Source organism: Lepisma saccharinum, chromosome 17, assembly GCF_977018435.1.
Source record: "Lepisma saccharinum chromosome 17, izLepSacc3.1, whole genome shotgun sequence".
NCBI lineage: Eukaryota > Metazoa > Arthropoda > Insecta > Zygentoma > Lepismatidae > Lepisma > Lepisma saccharinum.
Window position 1 is genome coordinate 58010213 of NC_139245.1, and position 17146 is coordinate 58027358.

General features: G+C 38.8%; 1 protein-coding gene across 2 annotated transcripts in view; it reads left to right on the forward strand.

Moving 5' to 3' along the window:
* The window catches only part of gudu (Armadillo repeat-containing protein gudu), a 208131-nt gene extending 192092 nt beyond the window's left edge, over window positions 1-16039 (forward strand). Inside the window, exons 10-11 of one of the 2 annotated variants that reach the window (XM_083139470.1) lie at window positions 8386-8607; window positions 15557-16036. In XM_083139470.1, the coding sequence (XP_082995596.1) occupies window positions 8386-8607; window positions 15557-15688 (354 nt within the window). In that variant the 3' untranslated portion in view covers window positions 15689-16036. Of the gene's footprint in view, window positions 1-8385; window positions 8608-15556 lie in introns of both variants that reach the window. The other variant, XM_083139471.1, reaches the window with a different exon arrangement.
* The last annotated feature ends 1107 nt before the right edge of the window (window positions 16040-17146 follow it).

Sequence of the window (17146 nt, forward strand, 5' to 3'; positions counted from 1 at the left end):
TGTCTTGCATTGTGTTGCAGTAGGATGACACCTCGTGACAAGAAGCTGCGCCACTTGCACCTGATTACAGGTCTCCTCGTTTCACAAGATGTCAGAGTAGAGAGCAGCGTTCATGACACTGTGAACGCCATGACTCACCTCACTGAATGACTGGCACCTTGAAGGCACATTGCACATACACAACCACCCTTATCTGCCAGTGCTGCCACCTAGGGATGCAGTCTGGAACTCATCTCGCAGACATATGGCGTACCCCAGCCTGCCCTACATATCTCGTAAGTTTCATTGCTCTGTTAGTTTATTTCACTTTTTCACAACATTAATCTGATTATTTATTGACCGTACCAAACATTTGCATGTTATCTTTTAAATAAGGCAATAATATCTGCTAATCAATTTTAGTAAAGATTTTAAGGTTAATAAATGCTTCTAAACCTTTACATTGGCTTTTTTCTTTAAAATGCATACAATTTTGCCTGTTTTGAAAATGAAGTAGTGTAGGAATGCTTTAATGTACAGTTGATGTAAAAGATAATTGTTAGTTCAAGAACAGAAAAAAATACACTTTATCATTCCATAGTCTCTTGCATGTTAGATCCTCACGTGGCATGCAATTCAGTCTAGTGTAATCCAAGCAGTTTCTTGATCAAGATGTAAAATAAAACCTGTATTATTTTTTAACTAAATTACTTTTAATATTAACAGTTTATCAGTTTCAACTTATCAGTTTTATATTCTATTATATATTCATAATTATTAAATTTTATTTTTTAAATTGTAATTATTTGTAAATTATTTTATTTGTAAAATCAATGTGTGTCTCATTATGAATTTCTCATTAAAAGTAGAAATAATTTTTATATCAAACTTTCCAAATTAACAACAAATGCAGAATGTTGGCAAGTGTTTATATTAATGCAAAAATTGTAATATTTTTTGTAGCGTTAATGTAATATTTTCAAGTTGTCACGAATGTTGGATACCTGATTGTTTTAATGGTCTGTACAGATAATTTTATATGATAAATACACTCCATGGCAAAAAAAGAATCGCCCCATAGTAACAAAGTGTAAAAATTTTCTTTGAAGCAGTATTTCTTCATTTGTGGATTTATTTCAATAATGTAATATTGAAACAGTTAATGTGTGATATTTTAAAGTACATACTATGTAGATGAAGGAGGGATTTTTTCTACATTTTTGCACATTATTATTATTACTTTTGTGACCCAAATTACATTAATTCTTTGTTATTATATATTTTTTTATTTATTTATTTTTTACTGCAAATGTAGAGTATATTACATTTTTCAAGAAATACAGTAAATGCGATTTAACCTATACATAAGAGAAACAAATACAGTGTCACCAAACCTAATTGCAGTACAATAATGTATGATTTCACCTCTGCCCAATGTCAGTATTTCGTATGTCCACCTTTTGCTTTTCATAATGCTTCAAGTCGATGAGGCATGCTAGCAACTAAACGGGAACATGTTTCAGAGTCAATTTCTCGGTAACAGATATTAACAAGTGCCTCAATGAGCTCCCGTCGATTACAGAAGTTGTTGTTATTTACGCATTGTCATTATGTGCAATATATTTTCTGTTGGGTACATGTCCGGTGAATTGGGTGGCCAAAATAATGTTCGAATTTCTTCCATTTCTTTAAACTGTTTGACCCGTTTAGCTGTATGGCATGTTGCGTTGTCCTCTTGAAAGATACAATAATCGAGATTCTCTTGAGAGAAATGATCAGCTGCAGAGTTCATTAATTCTTTCTTGAGAATGCTAATGTACCCATACTGGTTCAAGCTACCTGTCAGAACTTTGAACCTGCCAACTCCTTTTGCAGAAAAGCATCCCCTGATCACCACGTACCCTGAGTATTTTCTGGTGTTAGTAACACATTCATCTTTCAGTTCTTCATCGTCCTCCATCCATATTTTCACACCACCATCGTTCCCGTATACACAAAACTTCTTTTCTTCACTGAAAATGATATGTCTTCAGTCTTCTTCACTCCATTCGCTGTACATGGTCACTCCATTCACCGTACATGGAGTAGAATAACTGACGAGCGTGCTTGTGTTGCTGTGTTAGATGTGGTATCTTCTAAGGAGTTTTCTTCTTCAGTTTCATCTCGATTTCACTGCTCCAAATGTCAGCTAATCGGCAGGTAGACAGTCTACGAGAAAGCTTGTCAGCTTTTGCTAGACGTTTCAATTTTCTATCATCCCTGGGTGTTGTAACTCCTTTCCTTTCACTGCCTTTTCTACGGTCTGTACTTCCAGTCTCTGCATTCTGCCGAACAACATTTATGACAGTTTTTGGAAAGTTTTCATGCAATTTCTTTCTTGGACACATTATCCTCTAACATTTGAATAATCCTTCCTTGCTTTCTTGGAGTAAGATCTGTAACACCCTGCTTTCTACCCATTTCGATTTACTGTACTTTGTTTGAGCAAGAAGGAAGACTTCTGATCAAGAAACCTTTCAGCGAGGTTATGAAACCCATCCCTAAAGAAGGGTAAGAATTGAACTATACATCAGACCAAACAAAGGTAACTAAACAATAGTGGAAGGCAATAAAGGCCATAAAGCTTAACAATTTAATCAACTAATGGCTTTCTTTGTGGATTTCTTCATTATTACCTTCATTGTTAGAGTAAGTAAAATACCAGAAAATGTTAAAATGGTGTACAGTATGTACAATTGTCAAAATAATTACAGAAAAATATTAGATTTTATCACTAGGGAGTGATTCTTTTTTGCTACGGAGTGTATTTCACATTTTATGTTAAGCTGCAATCGAAATTTATTCATAATTTAACTTCAGTATAATTCTAATTTTGTAGTGTATTTTTTGTTGTGTTTTAATGACAATAATATGAAACATAATGTTCAAAATTTTAAAATTACTTTTTGATATACATTTAACTTTCCTGAAAAGTTGTTTTTATAGTAAGTTTACTAGAAAGATTATATGCTTTATATTTTGAAGGCTTTGAGGCTTGAATATGATTTCTTGATTAATTTTTGCTTAATGAGTGATTTTTATTTTGAATGGCATTTTAAGATTTAATACAGTGAAATGATTGTGTTTGCTATCCTATGTGAAAATGTTATGTTGTATTGATATGAATGTTGTAACAACCTACATTAGTCTGAAGTAAGTTCCTACTTGTTATAGTTCATGAGGTAATGTGCTATCGGCACTGACTTTCCTGATAAAGAAATTGACCACTAAAGATAAGGGGAGTGTGAATATTTCCAGACAAATGTAACAAAATTTTCCTTTAAAGATGCAGTGGTTACCTGTACTAATCACATATTTAAACACTAGCCGTTCTTTCCAACCAGATGATTAGTGTTTCTGCTCACATGTGTCTCTTTGTTTTAATACTAAAAATAATAAATATAAGGAACTTATTTTTAGGAAAAAGGCATTTAGGAAACTGATCAATTTCATGCATTTAATAAATGTTTCAAGTGAATTTCATTTAAAAAATATTCTGCCCCTCAAAGAGTTAATGCAAAATTGTCAGACATGATACGCAACATTCACTGAGCCGATTGTGACAGCAAGGTTTTTCCCTTTCTTTTGTTTTTGAATAATCACTTTATCTCACAGCATCTTGGTTAACTTGATCAAAATTTAATATTCTAATAGCCTGCTGCAAACTTCTAATAGCACCTTTATAACGAGGGCAAATTGAAAAGTCTTTGGCCCTATTTTTTTTTTCACCTGAAATGTTAGTGTGATTGAGAAACCAAGATATACATTCAATGCAATAGCTTTTTCTTGGAACAGCCCAGCATTAACTCTTGGCTGTTCCATGGCACGGCACTGCTGTCAGTTTGTAACGATGGCTGTAGTACTCAACATGTCCACGTTGTTTGAACAGCAAAGTGTTATTTGTTTCCTATTGAGCAAGGGATCAATGCCCATTGAGGTCCATAGGGAAATGCAGCTGACATATGAGGACAAGTGTCTTGCTTTGAGAAGTTTGCGGTGTTGGTGTTGTGAGTTCGAAAATGGCCAAGTAGATCTTCATGACAATGAGCTACTCGCTCACAACGAAAAACATTGCCCGTGTGGATGCAAGGTGATAGCAGATCGGCATTGCATCTGAAGGACATTTCCAAGGAGCTTGGCAGACCTCGCCTCCAGTGATTTTCATATTTTCGGTCCACTGAAGAAGTTCCTGGCAGGTCAGCGGTTCATTTCTGATGACGAAGCGAAGACCGCTGTCCGGTGGAGGTTCCATATCAACTGGCTGAATTCTGCAACAGCAGCATCTCCAAACTAGTGGTACAAAGGGACAAATATTCTTGTGAAAAAAAAAAGTCCCATTTTTGCTTCTCAAATATTTACAACAGAATTAATTCATTTTCTATGATTTACCTAACTCACACGATAATTCAGACATCAAATGTCGGAGTTGGAGTTTTAAATATGTTTAATTTCTCTTCTCTGTTGTATACACCATACATGGGATGGAAGAGTAAGTCAGTAAGTTTACACAACACCTACTACATGCACCACTACAAGTGCTCAATCTGGGCACCTTTTGTTACACTGCACACATCTAACCACACATCAAGTGTTTCTCACATTCTGTCTCCAGTTCAATGGATGCAACTTCGTGTACAATTGTGTGTCTCACGTCGGGGGGGATCATTTCCAAATTCATGTCTGAATGCCCACTGAACTGTAGCGACTGAACTATGTTTCGCAAAGTGCAGTACACAATAAAAGATTTGTACTGAGGAGTCGCCATCTTGAACACTGGCGCGCTCTTATGCAGCAGTGTTACCACAGAAAATTTCCACAGTTGTTTGTTTGCTACGTTTAATCTATAAATGCATACATTTTCTTGCATAGGCTTATGAACTACTTATATTACCAATATTTGTTTGTGTACACCCTGTATTGTGAAGCAAAGGCTTCATTTTACTAGATTACAGTTTCACTTTTCTAAAAGTGTCATTTTTGTGAATGAACAAGTTTGATCAGATCTATGATGGGGAATCCAAAAGTAACGGATTGTGTATTTATTTTTAGGTGTTTTAAATTTAATCTCCCTCAAAGTACTGTCCATTTGATGCTATGCACCGGTCTGAACATGTTCTCCACTCTTTGAAACAGTCTTGAAACTTGCAAAGTGGAGCTTTTAATAATGTCTCTTCCCCCCCCCCCCCACCTCTTCCACATCCGCAAGACATTTTCCTTTGAGGACTTTTTCATTCAGGGCAACAAAAGAAGTCGCATGGAGTGAGATTGGGTGGATAAGCTGGGGCATGCTGTTTTTGATTAAATATTGTTTCACACTCAAAGGCTGGCACGTTGTCGTGGTGAAGCCACCACCCCCCACTTTTGCCACAGCTCTGGACGTTTTCATCTGACAGCGTCACGCAGACATTTCAGAACTTGTAGGTAAAACGTCTGGTTAACAGTTTGACCATTTGGAATGAATTCTGAGTGAACAATGCCATTTGCATCAAAAAATAAATCAGCATCGTCTTGACATGTCACCCCACCCTGATAAGTGAGGTTGGTCCGCAAGTGGCAATTCACCATTTCTGAAGCAGGAAAACCCCTCATAAACTTGTGTTTTCCCCAGAGCAGCTTTCTTGTAAGCTATTTCAAGCATTAAAACTGTCCTCCCTGCCGTTTTCCCTAACAGAAAACAGAATTTCAGAGCTGCATGTTGTTCAAACTTTTCAGCCATCACAAAAATAGCCAAACAACCTAGACGCACTTGACAAAAAATTGACTTCGTGACACCACGACTTCACTCGACGACACCGGTCAGCAGACTGATGCAAGAGGCATCTAGCAACGGAAGCATGTACTACAACGGGCCTGCCCACCAGACAACTATTCTGGTTTGTTTTGGGTTCCCCCTCATACAACCTTAGTGACAATGAAGTTCGACCACTCACAAATATAGGAGTGCATTGTGAAAGGAGAACACATGCATATGCTGAACATATTTTATTCAGCAGGCTACATGGAACAAAGGAAAACATAAATATCCTCTGCAACGCAGCAATGTATGGTGTCCACTCAAAATAAAACATTTTCGTCCATCTACACGTGACATTGAAGTTCGACCTCTGTTAGAGGGGATCCTGTTTACCATGGTGTGATGCCGCCCCGTCGGCGAATAACTGTGGCAATGCATCGGGGCATGCTGCGGACGAGTCGTTCAAGGTATTCCACATCGATGCGGTGCCATTCCTCCTGCAGGCAGGCGATAAGAGCAGCCACTGTCGTGGGTTCCCTCTGTTGCACACGTCGCTTAAGAACACGCCACACATTCTCAATGGGCGAGAGGTCGGGACTCGATGGTGGCCATGGCAGAGTTCGCACGTGATGGCGAGTCAACCATTCTCTTGTCTGCCGCTCTGTATGAGGCCTGGCATTGTCGTGTTGAAAGATGAGACGCCGCCTGTGGAACAGGTGCCTTCGCACTGTGGGAAGATGCCGCTCCAGTATGCGTGTATAGGCGTGTGCATTCACAATGCCCTCACAGACGTGTAGTGGACCAACACCAGATGCCGTCATGCATCCCCATACCATCACTGACGCAGGTTTCTGTACCCGACGTGCATAACATTTTGCTTCATTCTGTTCCTCCTTCTGACAAATGACTGTTTTCCGTATTTTCCCGTACACAACATTGAAAATGGATTCGTCCGTCCACAAAACCCTGTTCCACTGCCGAAATGTCCATCCCCGGTACATTCGTGCCCACCGTAGTCGATTGCCTTTGTTCAACATGAAAAGGAAGGGTTTACGTTTCGCCTTGTACACTCGGTAACCGAATCGCTGTAGGTAACGGCGAATGGTTCTGGTTGACACTTCAATGTGAAAGCGTTCTCGAGTCCACAGTCGTAATTCGGCCACAGAAACATGATTGTTGGTCTGGATATAGCACCTAAATATCCATAGGTCATGCATGCTCAGCAGGCGTTTTCGACCGGGGGCCTTACCTGGCTCTGTAGTACCAGTATTTTGGTGGTGTTTGATGATGCAGTGGACGGTTGACTTGGGTAAGTTCAGTTCACTGAGTCCATCCCGTTGCAACTCCACCACTCTTCTCCTCACAGTGTTGTCGATAGGTTTGCCCCTGGCCATGGTGATGATGCACTGCGGTTCCTCGGTGCACAGCACGCGCTTATATACGGCGGACTCCCTTATCGTGTCCGTGACGTCATGCTTCCGTCGAATGCGCCACTATCTGGAATTTTCCGTATGGGTCTGGTGCCTAGTCGAAGTTCAATGTCACACGTATAGTTCCCCGTTTTCGTTCTTTACGTGACCTTGGGTACAACATGCTGGGATCACGATTCTTGCCTGCTCACTCGCCTCCTCTTACACACATGCGTCACTTCTGTGGGTCACCAATTCCACCGCTTTATGCCTATGTGCATTTAATCACGTATTCCTTTCTGGTCGAACTTCATTGTCACCAAGGTTGTATGTTATGCCTGTTTGATGGTCATGCACATTATGTGGTGGCCTATCAATCTGGCAACCAACGTTTTCAGGTTTGAGGCTTGACATGGGCATGGTTGTTCTTTGTGGGTGTTGATGCATCAATTTCACCTAATCATCACTCATCCTCATCATTGCAATTAGCCAAAAAATGCAGGATAGTGGCATAAAATAAAAAAATAATGCAAATACAACTCTTACGTTATAAACTGTCATAGAAATTTCAGTTTCATGCAGCACCCTGTACAGCAAGGAATAGCGTATTTTTTACATGCCATTCTCCAGGTTGTATGTAACTCTTCAATTGTTGTTGTTGTTACATGACTTAAACATATTTTTAATACATATTTAGGTGCAAAATTTTGTAAAATTTGCTTATTTATTGAATCGGACTGTTAATTGGGTATATGTAAGGTAAAGTTCCCCGTGCATATAGCACCATGACATGAAGACACATAAGACACATTTAGGGGATATGGAGTCAGGACCCCCACACATTCTCGATCTTGGACATTTTGGAGGTGATGTGATTAGCACCATTGCTCAGCTGCCTTTAATACCAAGGTTGCCCCCAGGTACCCATTGATTTGAGGCTAGGTGAGCCTCAGAGCCACTTTGTGCATGGACAAGACCAGAAAAATTCCGACCTTAGATTGCCCACCCCAGGAATGAAACCCAGGTCTCAAGTGTGGCAGTCAGATGCCCTACCAGATAGACCACCAAATTTTAATAATTTAATTTATCTTTGTATATTCCTGTACAAGTTTAATATTATAAGTTCTACATAAGCAGGATTTTAGTTCCGTAATGAACATGTAAATGATTATTTGTAAAATAATAAAGCACATACATTTTAATTTGTTAACATTGATATTGTAGCAAGATGACAAACTTCGGCAGTATTTGGCTCTAGCCATTGGAAACTGTTGTTCTTGGGGATCCAATTGCCATAATTTTGGGAAGAAAGGAGCGATTCCTCCATTAGTCGGATATTTGGCATCCAGTGATGCATTGGTACATCGGAATACTGCATACGCTCTGTTTCAACTGTCTAAGGACTCAACAAATTGTGTGATCATGCACAAGAGTGGTGTAGTCAAGGTACGGTTACAATATTTACTACTTTCATGTTCTTTCTTTCTTTCCTGTGCCTTGCAGATTACTTTTGCACCATCTTGGGTCACATTGGAAAAGATTGTGAAGGTGATTATTAGAGACCGTATTTTAAAGGGAAGTCCTTTTTCATTTTTCAAAATGGATCATGGAATATATAACAACAGTGTTGATAATTATCTTCCACCAATAAAATTACGTGGTTTTGACTTCCATTTTTTTTCCCTTTTTCAGCCCACATTCCATTTTCCACCCTTCTTTAAAACATTTTCCCTTCTGGTCCCTTTATTGACTACTTTTTCAGCCTGCATTCCTTTTTCCTCCTTTTTAAAAAAACATCTTGCTTTGTCCCTTTATTGACAAGATATCAAATATTTTACACGACTGTTTTTTCCTCAACAAAACATTCTAAAATTGTCTATTTGGTGCAGTTTAGAGGAGAGAGAGAACAAGCACCTTCTACCTTCCCTTCCCTTCCCTCCCCTCCATGACTGTTACGAGTACGTTTCAGCGATTGTTAAAACAATGTTATCTGGGCTTACGCAGCAACAAACGCATTGTAAACGTCATGCCTATTGGGTTCAAAGTTTCCTTATATGCTAGATTTACACTTTTATTGTGAAGTTTCTTAGAATAGTTTTCACTTAACTGTGCGACATTGATGACTAGAGCCTGGATTTATAAGCACAATCAAACAGTAAAATAAGCAAGTTAGAAAGCACAAAAAATGAAAAAAATAAGCACCAAAATAAGCATGAACAAATACAGGATAATCTGAAAAAATATTTGTTTATTAGATCTCTTACCTTATTCAAAGCTGTTACAGTATGCAAGGAAGGTCATCCTGAGATTTTCTTGTGTGAAGCTCCTGCGTCTGTCAGTGAAGAATGATTTGTACAGTGAAAATGTTCTTTCCACGTCGCATGACATTACAGGCACATGTGAAAAACACCACAGTTCTTCTTCAGCGAATTCCTCTTCAATGTCTGTTTCTTCACCAGAAATCTTTTTATAATTTGACACTGTTTTGTAACCGGGATTTTTCAGTAATGCCTGACTGAGCTTGTCGGACACAATTTTAGCAACACCGTGAGTTTCTAGAGACGAGGTTACTGAAATTTCATCAATCAGAGAAAGCGAATGTTGCAATGGATTATTTTGAACTTCCAACTGTGTTATAATATCAGGTAATTTAGAAAAATGATTATGGATGCACTGTATCTTTTCTTGGAATGCCGTTTCTCTCGTGCGGCTATTTAGAAGCATTGATCTCGTCATCCCGATGCCGTCGTGTGATTGAAATAGGATTGAAATGTGACAGATTTGGGTAAAATGTGCTATTTTAAATCAAAATCATAAAATAAGCAAGCATAACAGTTTCCTGCAGAAATAAGCATTTATAAACACTTTCAACCTTAGTTAAATAGCTCATCAAGGTATGTAATACGAAGTATAACCTTTCTTCTTACCATTAGAAGTCTGGAAAGGAATATGCATTTTGCTTATATATCCAGGCTCTAGTGATGACAGTATTGAGTGTCAGTGAAATGGTGAAGCCAGGTTCATGTGGCCTCAAGCTATGGAATTCGGTAAGCTGTTGCAAGGAAGATTTCATCAAAATGGATGGTAACATTATTCGCTGTACTGTACCTTCAGAAAAAGGAAGTTAATGCGGACTTTAATGTATCCCTTTATATATATGAATGGCATGTATTGTGCTTTCATTTAAAGTAGTATTTTTAGTGGAGTGCAAAAAAAATATAGTCCTTTTATTACTATTTTTTTTTGTAATAATTTTCCCCTTTTTTGTCCTTTTTAGAGGCAAATTTTTCCCTTTTAAAATCCGGTCTCTAATGATTATTTTAATGAACAGGCCTTTTGTATAACTTTTGAGCCTTGTGTAAGGTTAGGATTCAAACCTGGGACTCCTGGCAATGTAGCATGTTGTTTTCCATGGAGGTCGGTAGGACAATTAGATAAACAAGACAAACTGAGTACTTTTTCCTGTGTTGTATGAATACATGTGCTACCCAGTGTAGCTGTTTCTGAGGCCAAGCATGTTAAAAGTGGCTGAGAAAGATCTTAATCTACAATCCCCCCTCCCCCACAAACATACATATACATTAGATGATATACATATTTATAATGTTATTAAAAGTAAAAATTAATTACTAAATTAGAAATATATTGCAGTCCCGCAGAATTAACTTGAGAGAAATGGCTGCTCTGTGAGTGATGCAACTGCGCTCGAATTAGATAGAGCGGGGGACTTCCCGCTGTAACGGGCCAATGGAAACTCTAATGTTTGGGCGTGCGAAATGTTACCAACTGTTAAAAGGACTCATGTGCAGTGACGGGTAAAGCAAACGAAGTGGCAGTGCATAGAGCTTTCTTTCTGATTTTTTATTTCATATATTAGTGAGTATTTGTGTGTAATTGTTTCGACAGCATGATAAATGGATAGAAGTCAAATCAGAAAAGGTAAATACAATGATATTTCTGTTACACAGTGTAATTATTTTTCAAATCTCCCATCTCCCGTTGTCAGCTGTTTGCCCATGATTCGCGTCAGAGTCAAGCGTCCGCTGTAGGCCATGGCCGTATTTAGAACGGGGTTTAGGGTTCAACCCCCACGAAACTTATGGCATGTTGGATTAATGGAAGTTCAGAAACCAAAATTTGTAACACATTTTCAAATATTTTTTCTCAGTTTCACAAAAATACAACAGGGAGACAATGCTGAAATAATCGAGCTAGAATATTCAAACATTTTGAATTCTGAAATTTGAGCGAAACGAGTTTAATTCTAGCAGCTCACCTGCGACCCCTTCATTTTCACTTCTGCTGTCCTATTTCCAGTGCTCTTCCTGGATAAGACTGAAAATTTCCTTGTGATTGTCCCAAAATTCCCAATGGTAGCACTGTTAAGCCTAGTTTCCATGTTAATGTAACATTCAAATGCTGGCTGGCCGAGGCAAATTTATTGTATAAAAAAAATATACACTAAAAACGTAACATTTACACCCGCTAACAGGGTCTTCTTCAGCCAAAGATTCACAATAAATGTATCTCTTGCAATTAATTGGGAATCCTTGTCTGAAGAACACCCTGTTAGAGGGTGGAAACGTTACGTCTTTAGTGTATATTTTTTATACAACAAATTTGCCTTGGCCAGCCAGCATTTGAATGTTTTATTTTTTACCAAAATTCCCGTTCCAACTTATAAATTCCCTGTAAGATAAGCGTTTAAATCCCTTGTCATAAGAGTTCAAACCTAGGATATCCAGCTTTGTAGCACATTACATTCACTATCCTTCACCCAGCTGTCGATGTAGTATATACATTTAACCTATATGCCTGTGTTATATGCAGTCCCATAATACACATACTTGTATAGTGCATAGTGGATATTTCATGCTGTTTGCTAAGTATAGGAACAATATAAGAGTCGGAAAGTGGGATCGAACTGGTCCATAGAACCCCCCCCCCCCCCTGAAGTGCCCAACGTTTATTGCAAGTTACAAAATAGGAGAACGTTTGTTAGTTGTATTGTTAATAACGGAAATAAAGTCCAGTTAGTTAGTACTCAAAAAGAATAACCAAAGGAAAACGACATTAGATCGAAAAATTGAGGTTACAAAACAGGCACCAGGTTATGCTTTACCATTTAATCGAAAGAATAACTGGTTCCACAGTTTCCAAAATTCCAAAAATTAAGTTTTATGTGAATGGTCAAACAATATAAATGTTATGACTAAAATTTCTCCTTAACTTCTAAAGCTTTTTCTTGAAGGTATCTAAAATTTAATAACAAAATATAATAACTGTGCATTTCAGTATGCACTGCATGAAACGTATAAAAATAATAATAATAATAAAAACATTTGTGCTGCATATTCACACATCTGATGGGTAGAGTAGAAAAGTCTCCTTAAGGATATAGGGACAGCAATAATAATAATACATTTGGAATAAATTATTTAATTATTATTATTTAATAATTATTATTGTTATTATTTAAATTTCCTGTGCAACACCCATGGGAACAATTATGAGTGACCCCCCCCCCACCCTGAAAATGTTTCCTGCCTACGGCCTACTTTTGTACCCCTGCAGCGGCGCCGGCAGCCATTTATCTCAAGTTAATTCTGCGGGACTGTAGTATTATTATTATTAATTACACATAAAGAAAATAATTTGTTACTTTCACATATATCAGATATTATAACGTAGCAAACTAATTCCCTTACTAACTGGTTAAAGATGTTAATAAATTATGAAATACTAGTTGAAGTGGTTTTATTATGTTAAGTTCTTATTTAGATTTTGCTTTATGTTAATATAAATTAATTATTAGATTTCATAGTTAATATTGTTTTCCATTCTTGTTAATGATCTCTTGAGAGAGAAATGGCATTGAACACTCACCACTACACTAATTTTTTTATATTATTCTTAGTAAAGTATACTTGAAATTAAAAGTAATTGCTTATCTTTTGTTTGTTGGAACAAAAACTCTCCCCCCCCCCCCCAGAATTTTTTGGTGAGGGAATATTTCAGGCCAAGATTGTTGGTGGTGGGGAAATCCCTCATCCCCCCCAGGATTTTGCACCCTGGGTATGTTCCATTAATTTCTGTAGGCACTGCCACCATCCTCGTTGGAACTAGTTGCTTGGCAAATTTTTGTTGTTTCTTCCACGATTGCTACTACTGTCACCTGTCTGTCTGCATCCGTGCCATCTGCTATTCACTGGTGTTAATTGCTGTAGTAGGGGAATCCAAGCATCGTGTTCTTGTCCACTATGGATGTTCAGTTTGTGTTGATTGTGAATTACAGCATGCATTTTTTTCTTGATTTTGGTGTCTACAGAGTGTGTGCTCTTTGTATTTTTCTATTTTATGGCTGTTGTACACTATGTGGAAGAAAGTCATTGGACACCACATGTCACCGGATACCATCAGTTTTCTTGCAATCAATAGGAGGTCGGTCCGCCTTTGGCAGCGATGACAGCAGTCACTCGTCGTGGTAAACTGGCCACAAGGTCATGTAGTACACCAAATGGGATATTCCGCCATTCGTCCTGCAGTACAGTCACCAACCCTGGAAGTGTAGAAGGGTGAGGCGATCGCGACCTCAATTGGCACTCCAGTTCGTCCCATAGATGTTCGATAGGGTTGAGGTCAGGGCTCTGAGCAGGCAAATCCAGTCGGGTGACATTATTTTCTGCATACTACTCCATGGTAGCCCTGGAAACATGAGAAGTCGCATTATCATCCTGGAACACATTCTTCATTTCCATAGAAACGCCACAACATGGGGAGCATGGAGTTGTCGAGAATATCTCGATAGGATGCAGACGTCATGTGGCCATACACCAGTACCAGTGGATCAACGCCATACCAGCTGAAACAACCCCAGAACATGATGTCGCCAACACCGTATTTCACTGTGGGCACTACACACTCGGGTAACAGACATTCTCTGTGTAATCGCCATGCCCACACTCTCCCATCTGATCGAAACAGTGTGAAGCGTGATTCATTGTTCCATAGGACCTTCCGCCGTTGCTCCACCATCCAGTTTCACCGCTCTTTACACCAGCGTAGTCTCTGCCATTTATTGTTTTTTTTTGTTATCAGGGGTTTGTGGGCAGTGGCTCGACCATGATAACCGAGCACATGGACCTCCTTGCGAAGTGTCTTGGTCGAAACACTCAAATTGGTCGCACTTTGAAACTGTTCTGCAATCGAATGCATCGGACGGTCCTGCTTTTTTGAATCTCCCTCTTCAGCACTCTCCTGTCCGGGTCGTCCAATTTTGTGCGTCTTCCACTTCGTGGTGCATTGCTGCAGTGTCCCTTTTCCTTCCACTTCTTGATGACAAAGGCTACAGTTGATTTAGGGACCTGTCGGACATCAGCTATGCTACGTATACTCATGCCTCCTATGGAGCAGCCTACTATGATCCCTCTTTTAAACATGCTGAGCTCTTTCCTGTCCGTCATTTTATCAGCGAATGATCTGAGAAGCCTCCTGCTACCGTATATATACCCGTCTGTACTCTCTTTTCTATGAGGAGTTCATTTCAGAGTTGAAACGAATTACTTTCTTCCACATAGTGTATGTGATATGTTTTGCAATTCCAGTGGTAGGTTGGGCTGGGCTGTTTTTGCATCTGTTAGATGCTGTGTATAAAACATACTATGTGCCCATAATTACGTATGAATCAGAGACTTGGACAGTGACAGAGAGAGAGAAAAGAAATATGCAGGCAATGGAGATGAAATTTTTAAGGAGTATATTAGGGAAGACTAGAAGGGATAGAATAAAGAATGAGGAGATCCGACAGACAGTCGGGGTGGTGAAGCTTCAGGACAGAATAGGTCAGGCACAGATGAGATGGTTCGGACACATGAAGAGGATGGATGCAGAAAGACTACCAGTAAGAGCTTGCAATGCACAAGGAGTGGGAATATGGCCAAGGGGAAGACCAAGATTAGGTGGAAAGAGCAGATAGCGGAGAGTGTTAGGAGAAGAGGACAAGATTGGAACACCGTGGAAAGAGGAGAGTGGTGGAAGACCAGAAAAGAAATGGAGAGGCTTGACTTCTATACAGACCCAGCCAGAAGCAGGAAATGGCGATGAATGATGATCATGATGAGGTGCTGGTGAATACTCTTGTTGATTAATCTGATGGATCAACAAGAGAATTCAACAACATGAAAGCAACAAGTTCCAACAAGGATGGTGCCAGTGGCCACTGAAATTAATAGACCATACCAAAGAAAACAACTTTTCGGAATCTGTGAGTACCAACTTTCTCTGTCATTATTCTTCTCGCAATTAGCCTAAAGTGGAAATCAGAAAAGATATGCTAAATAACAAAACTGCAAATGTTATAGAGTTTGTGTAATTTCTAAAACTTTTTTTTTTTCAGTTCTTGCTTAAAATGATTGGTTCAACAGATGAGCAGTTGCAGGAATCATGTGCTGGGTGCCTTGGAAATATTAGAATGCTAGCCCTCGCTGCAGAGAAATACAAACCTACGCCACCACTTCCAGGGTTATAGAAAATGCAGTCATGATAAATCGTCTCTTGTAAATACTCTTAGGCAAACTACAAATATGATTTCTAGTCAAACATGTTTTAATCCAGTCTGCATCATAGATGATATGTACGTGTTGCACATGTTTTTTCATCTTATGTTACACAGAGTGCAATAACTTCAATTTTGTAAATAAAAGAATAATCTTTGATCACTATGTGTAAACTAGAAGACTGATATTTAATAAATATTTAATATACATTATTTTTCCATAATTGTTTTTGTGTGATCACATATGCTGTTATGTAATTGTTTTTGTTTGATAGCCCTTACGATCTCATTTTTTTTATATGTAATATATGCTGCAATGAATTTTCAACAGTGTTAAAATTGATATGATATATTCATTGCAGGTATCTTTCTTGATTGAAATATATAACATTTGCAGTTCTTAGCAGTTGTTATCTTTTGACATATACAGTACGAGGTTTGTCCAAAAAATCAACCAACTTTGTCAAAATAAATTTATTTACCTTGTACACAGCTTAATTGGATTTTTCAGTGCTCCCAGCACTTCTTCCACTGTTGGAATTCGTTCTTGAAGGCATTTTGGGTATTAGCCTGCAGGTCCTGGACTGAAGTTTCCTTAATCCCTTCCATGGACTGGAAGCGTCATCCATCCTTTCAGGGTGGATTTAAACCTGGGAAACAAAAAGACGACCGCAGGTGCTGAATCACTCATTATGAAGTTCTGCAGGAAGCTATCGTCCTCATTTGCTCGGTTCAAAATATGTTTTCTGATGACAACCCGTGCTTCTTTTTGTTCATCTGCCAGCAACTGTTGAACAAATTTGGAAGCAACCCGGTGCATGTTGAGTATTTCCACCAAAATCATATGGCATGACGTTTTGCTTCTTCTTCTTCTTCAGCTATTTCACGGATGGTCAACCGACAATTTTCCTGCACCACAGCATGCACTTGCTCAACATACACGTCATCACTCGATGTTGATGGTCGTCCAGTCTTTGCATCGTTTTCAATGGATGTTCTGCCTGCTTTGATCCGCTCATACCACTCATAACATTGCGTCTGGCTCGTGCAGGCTTCCCCATATGCTTCTTGCAACATTTTGAGTTTTTCTGTAAACGTCTTGCCCAATTTGAAACAAAATTTGATGCACACTAATTTTTTTTCGAGTATCTTCATTTTCTGTGTATCTAATTTGACGCAGCCATGCAACACAGCTTCACTTAACATCTCACAGATTGATTGCAGGTCACCTCATTTTGCAAGATGTCAAAGTGCACAGCAGCGTTCATTTTCTCACCCTGCCGGAGCGACCAAGAAGCAGACCACGATGATCAAAGAAAAACACGAACATCACCTTGCGAGCAAAGTCGACTTGTCTGCTTTTCTTGGGTCGCGGGGACGAGGGGTGTTTCCACTCTTTGCTGTCACGTTTACTCATTGGCAATACCGGTT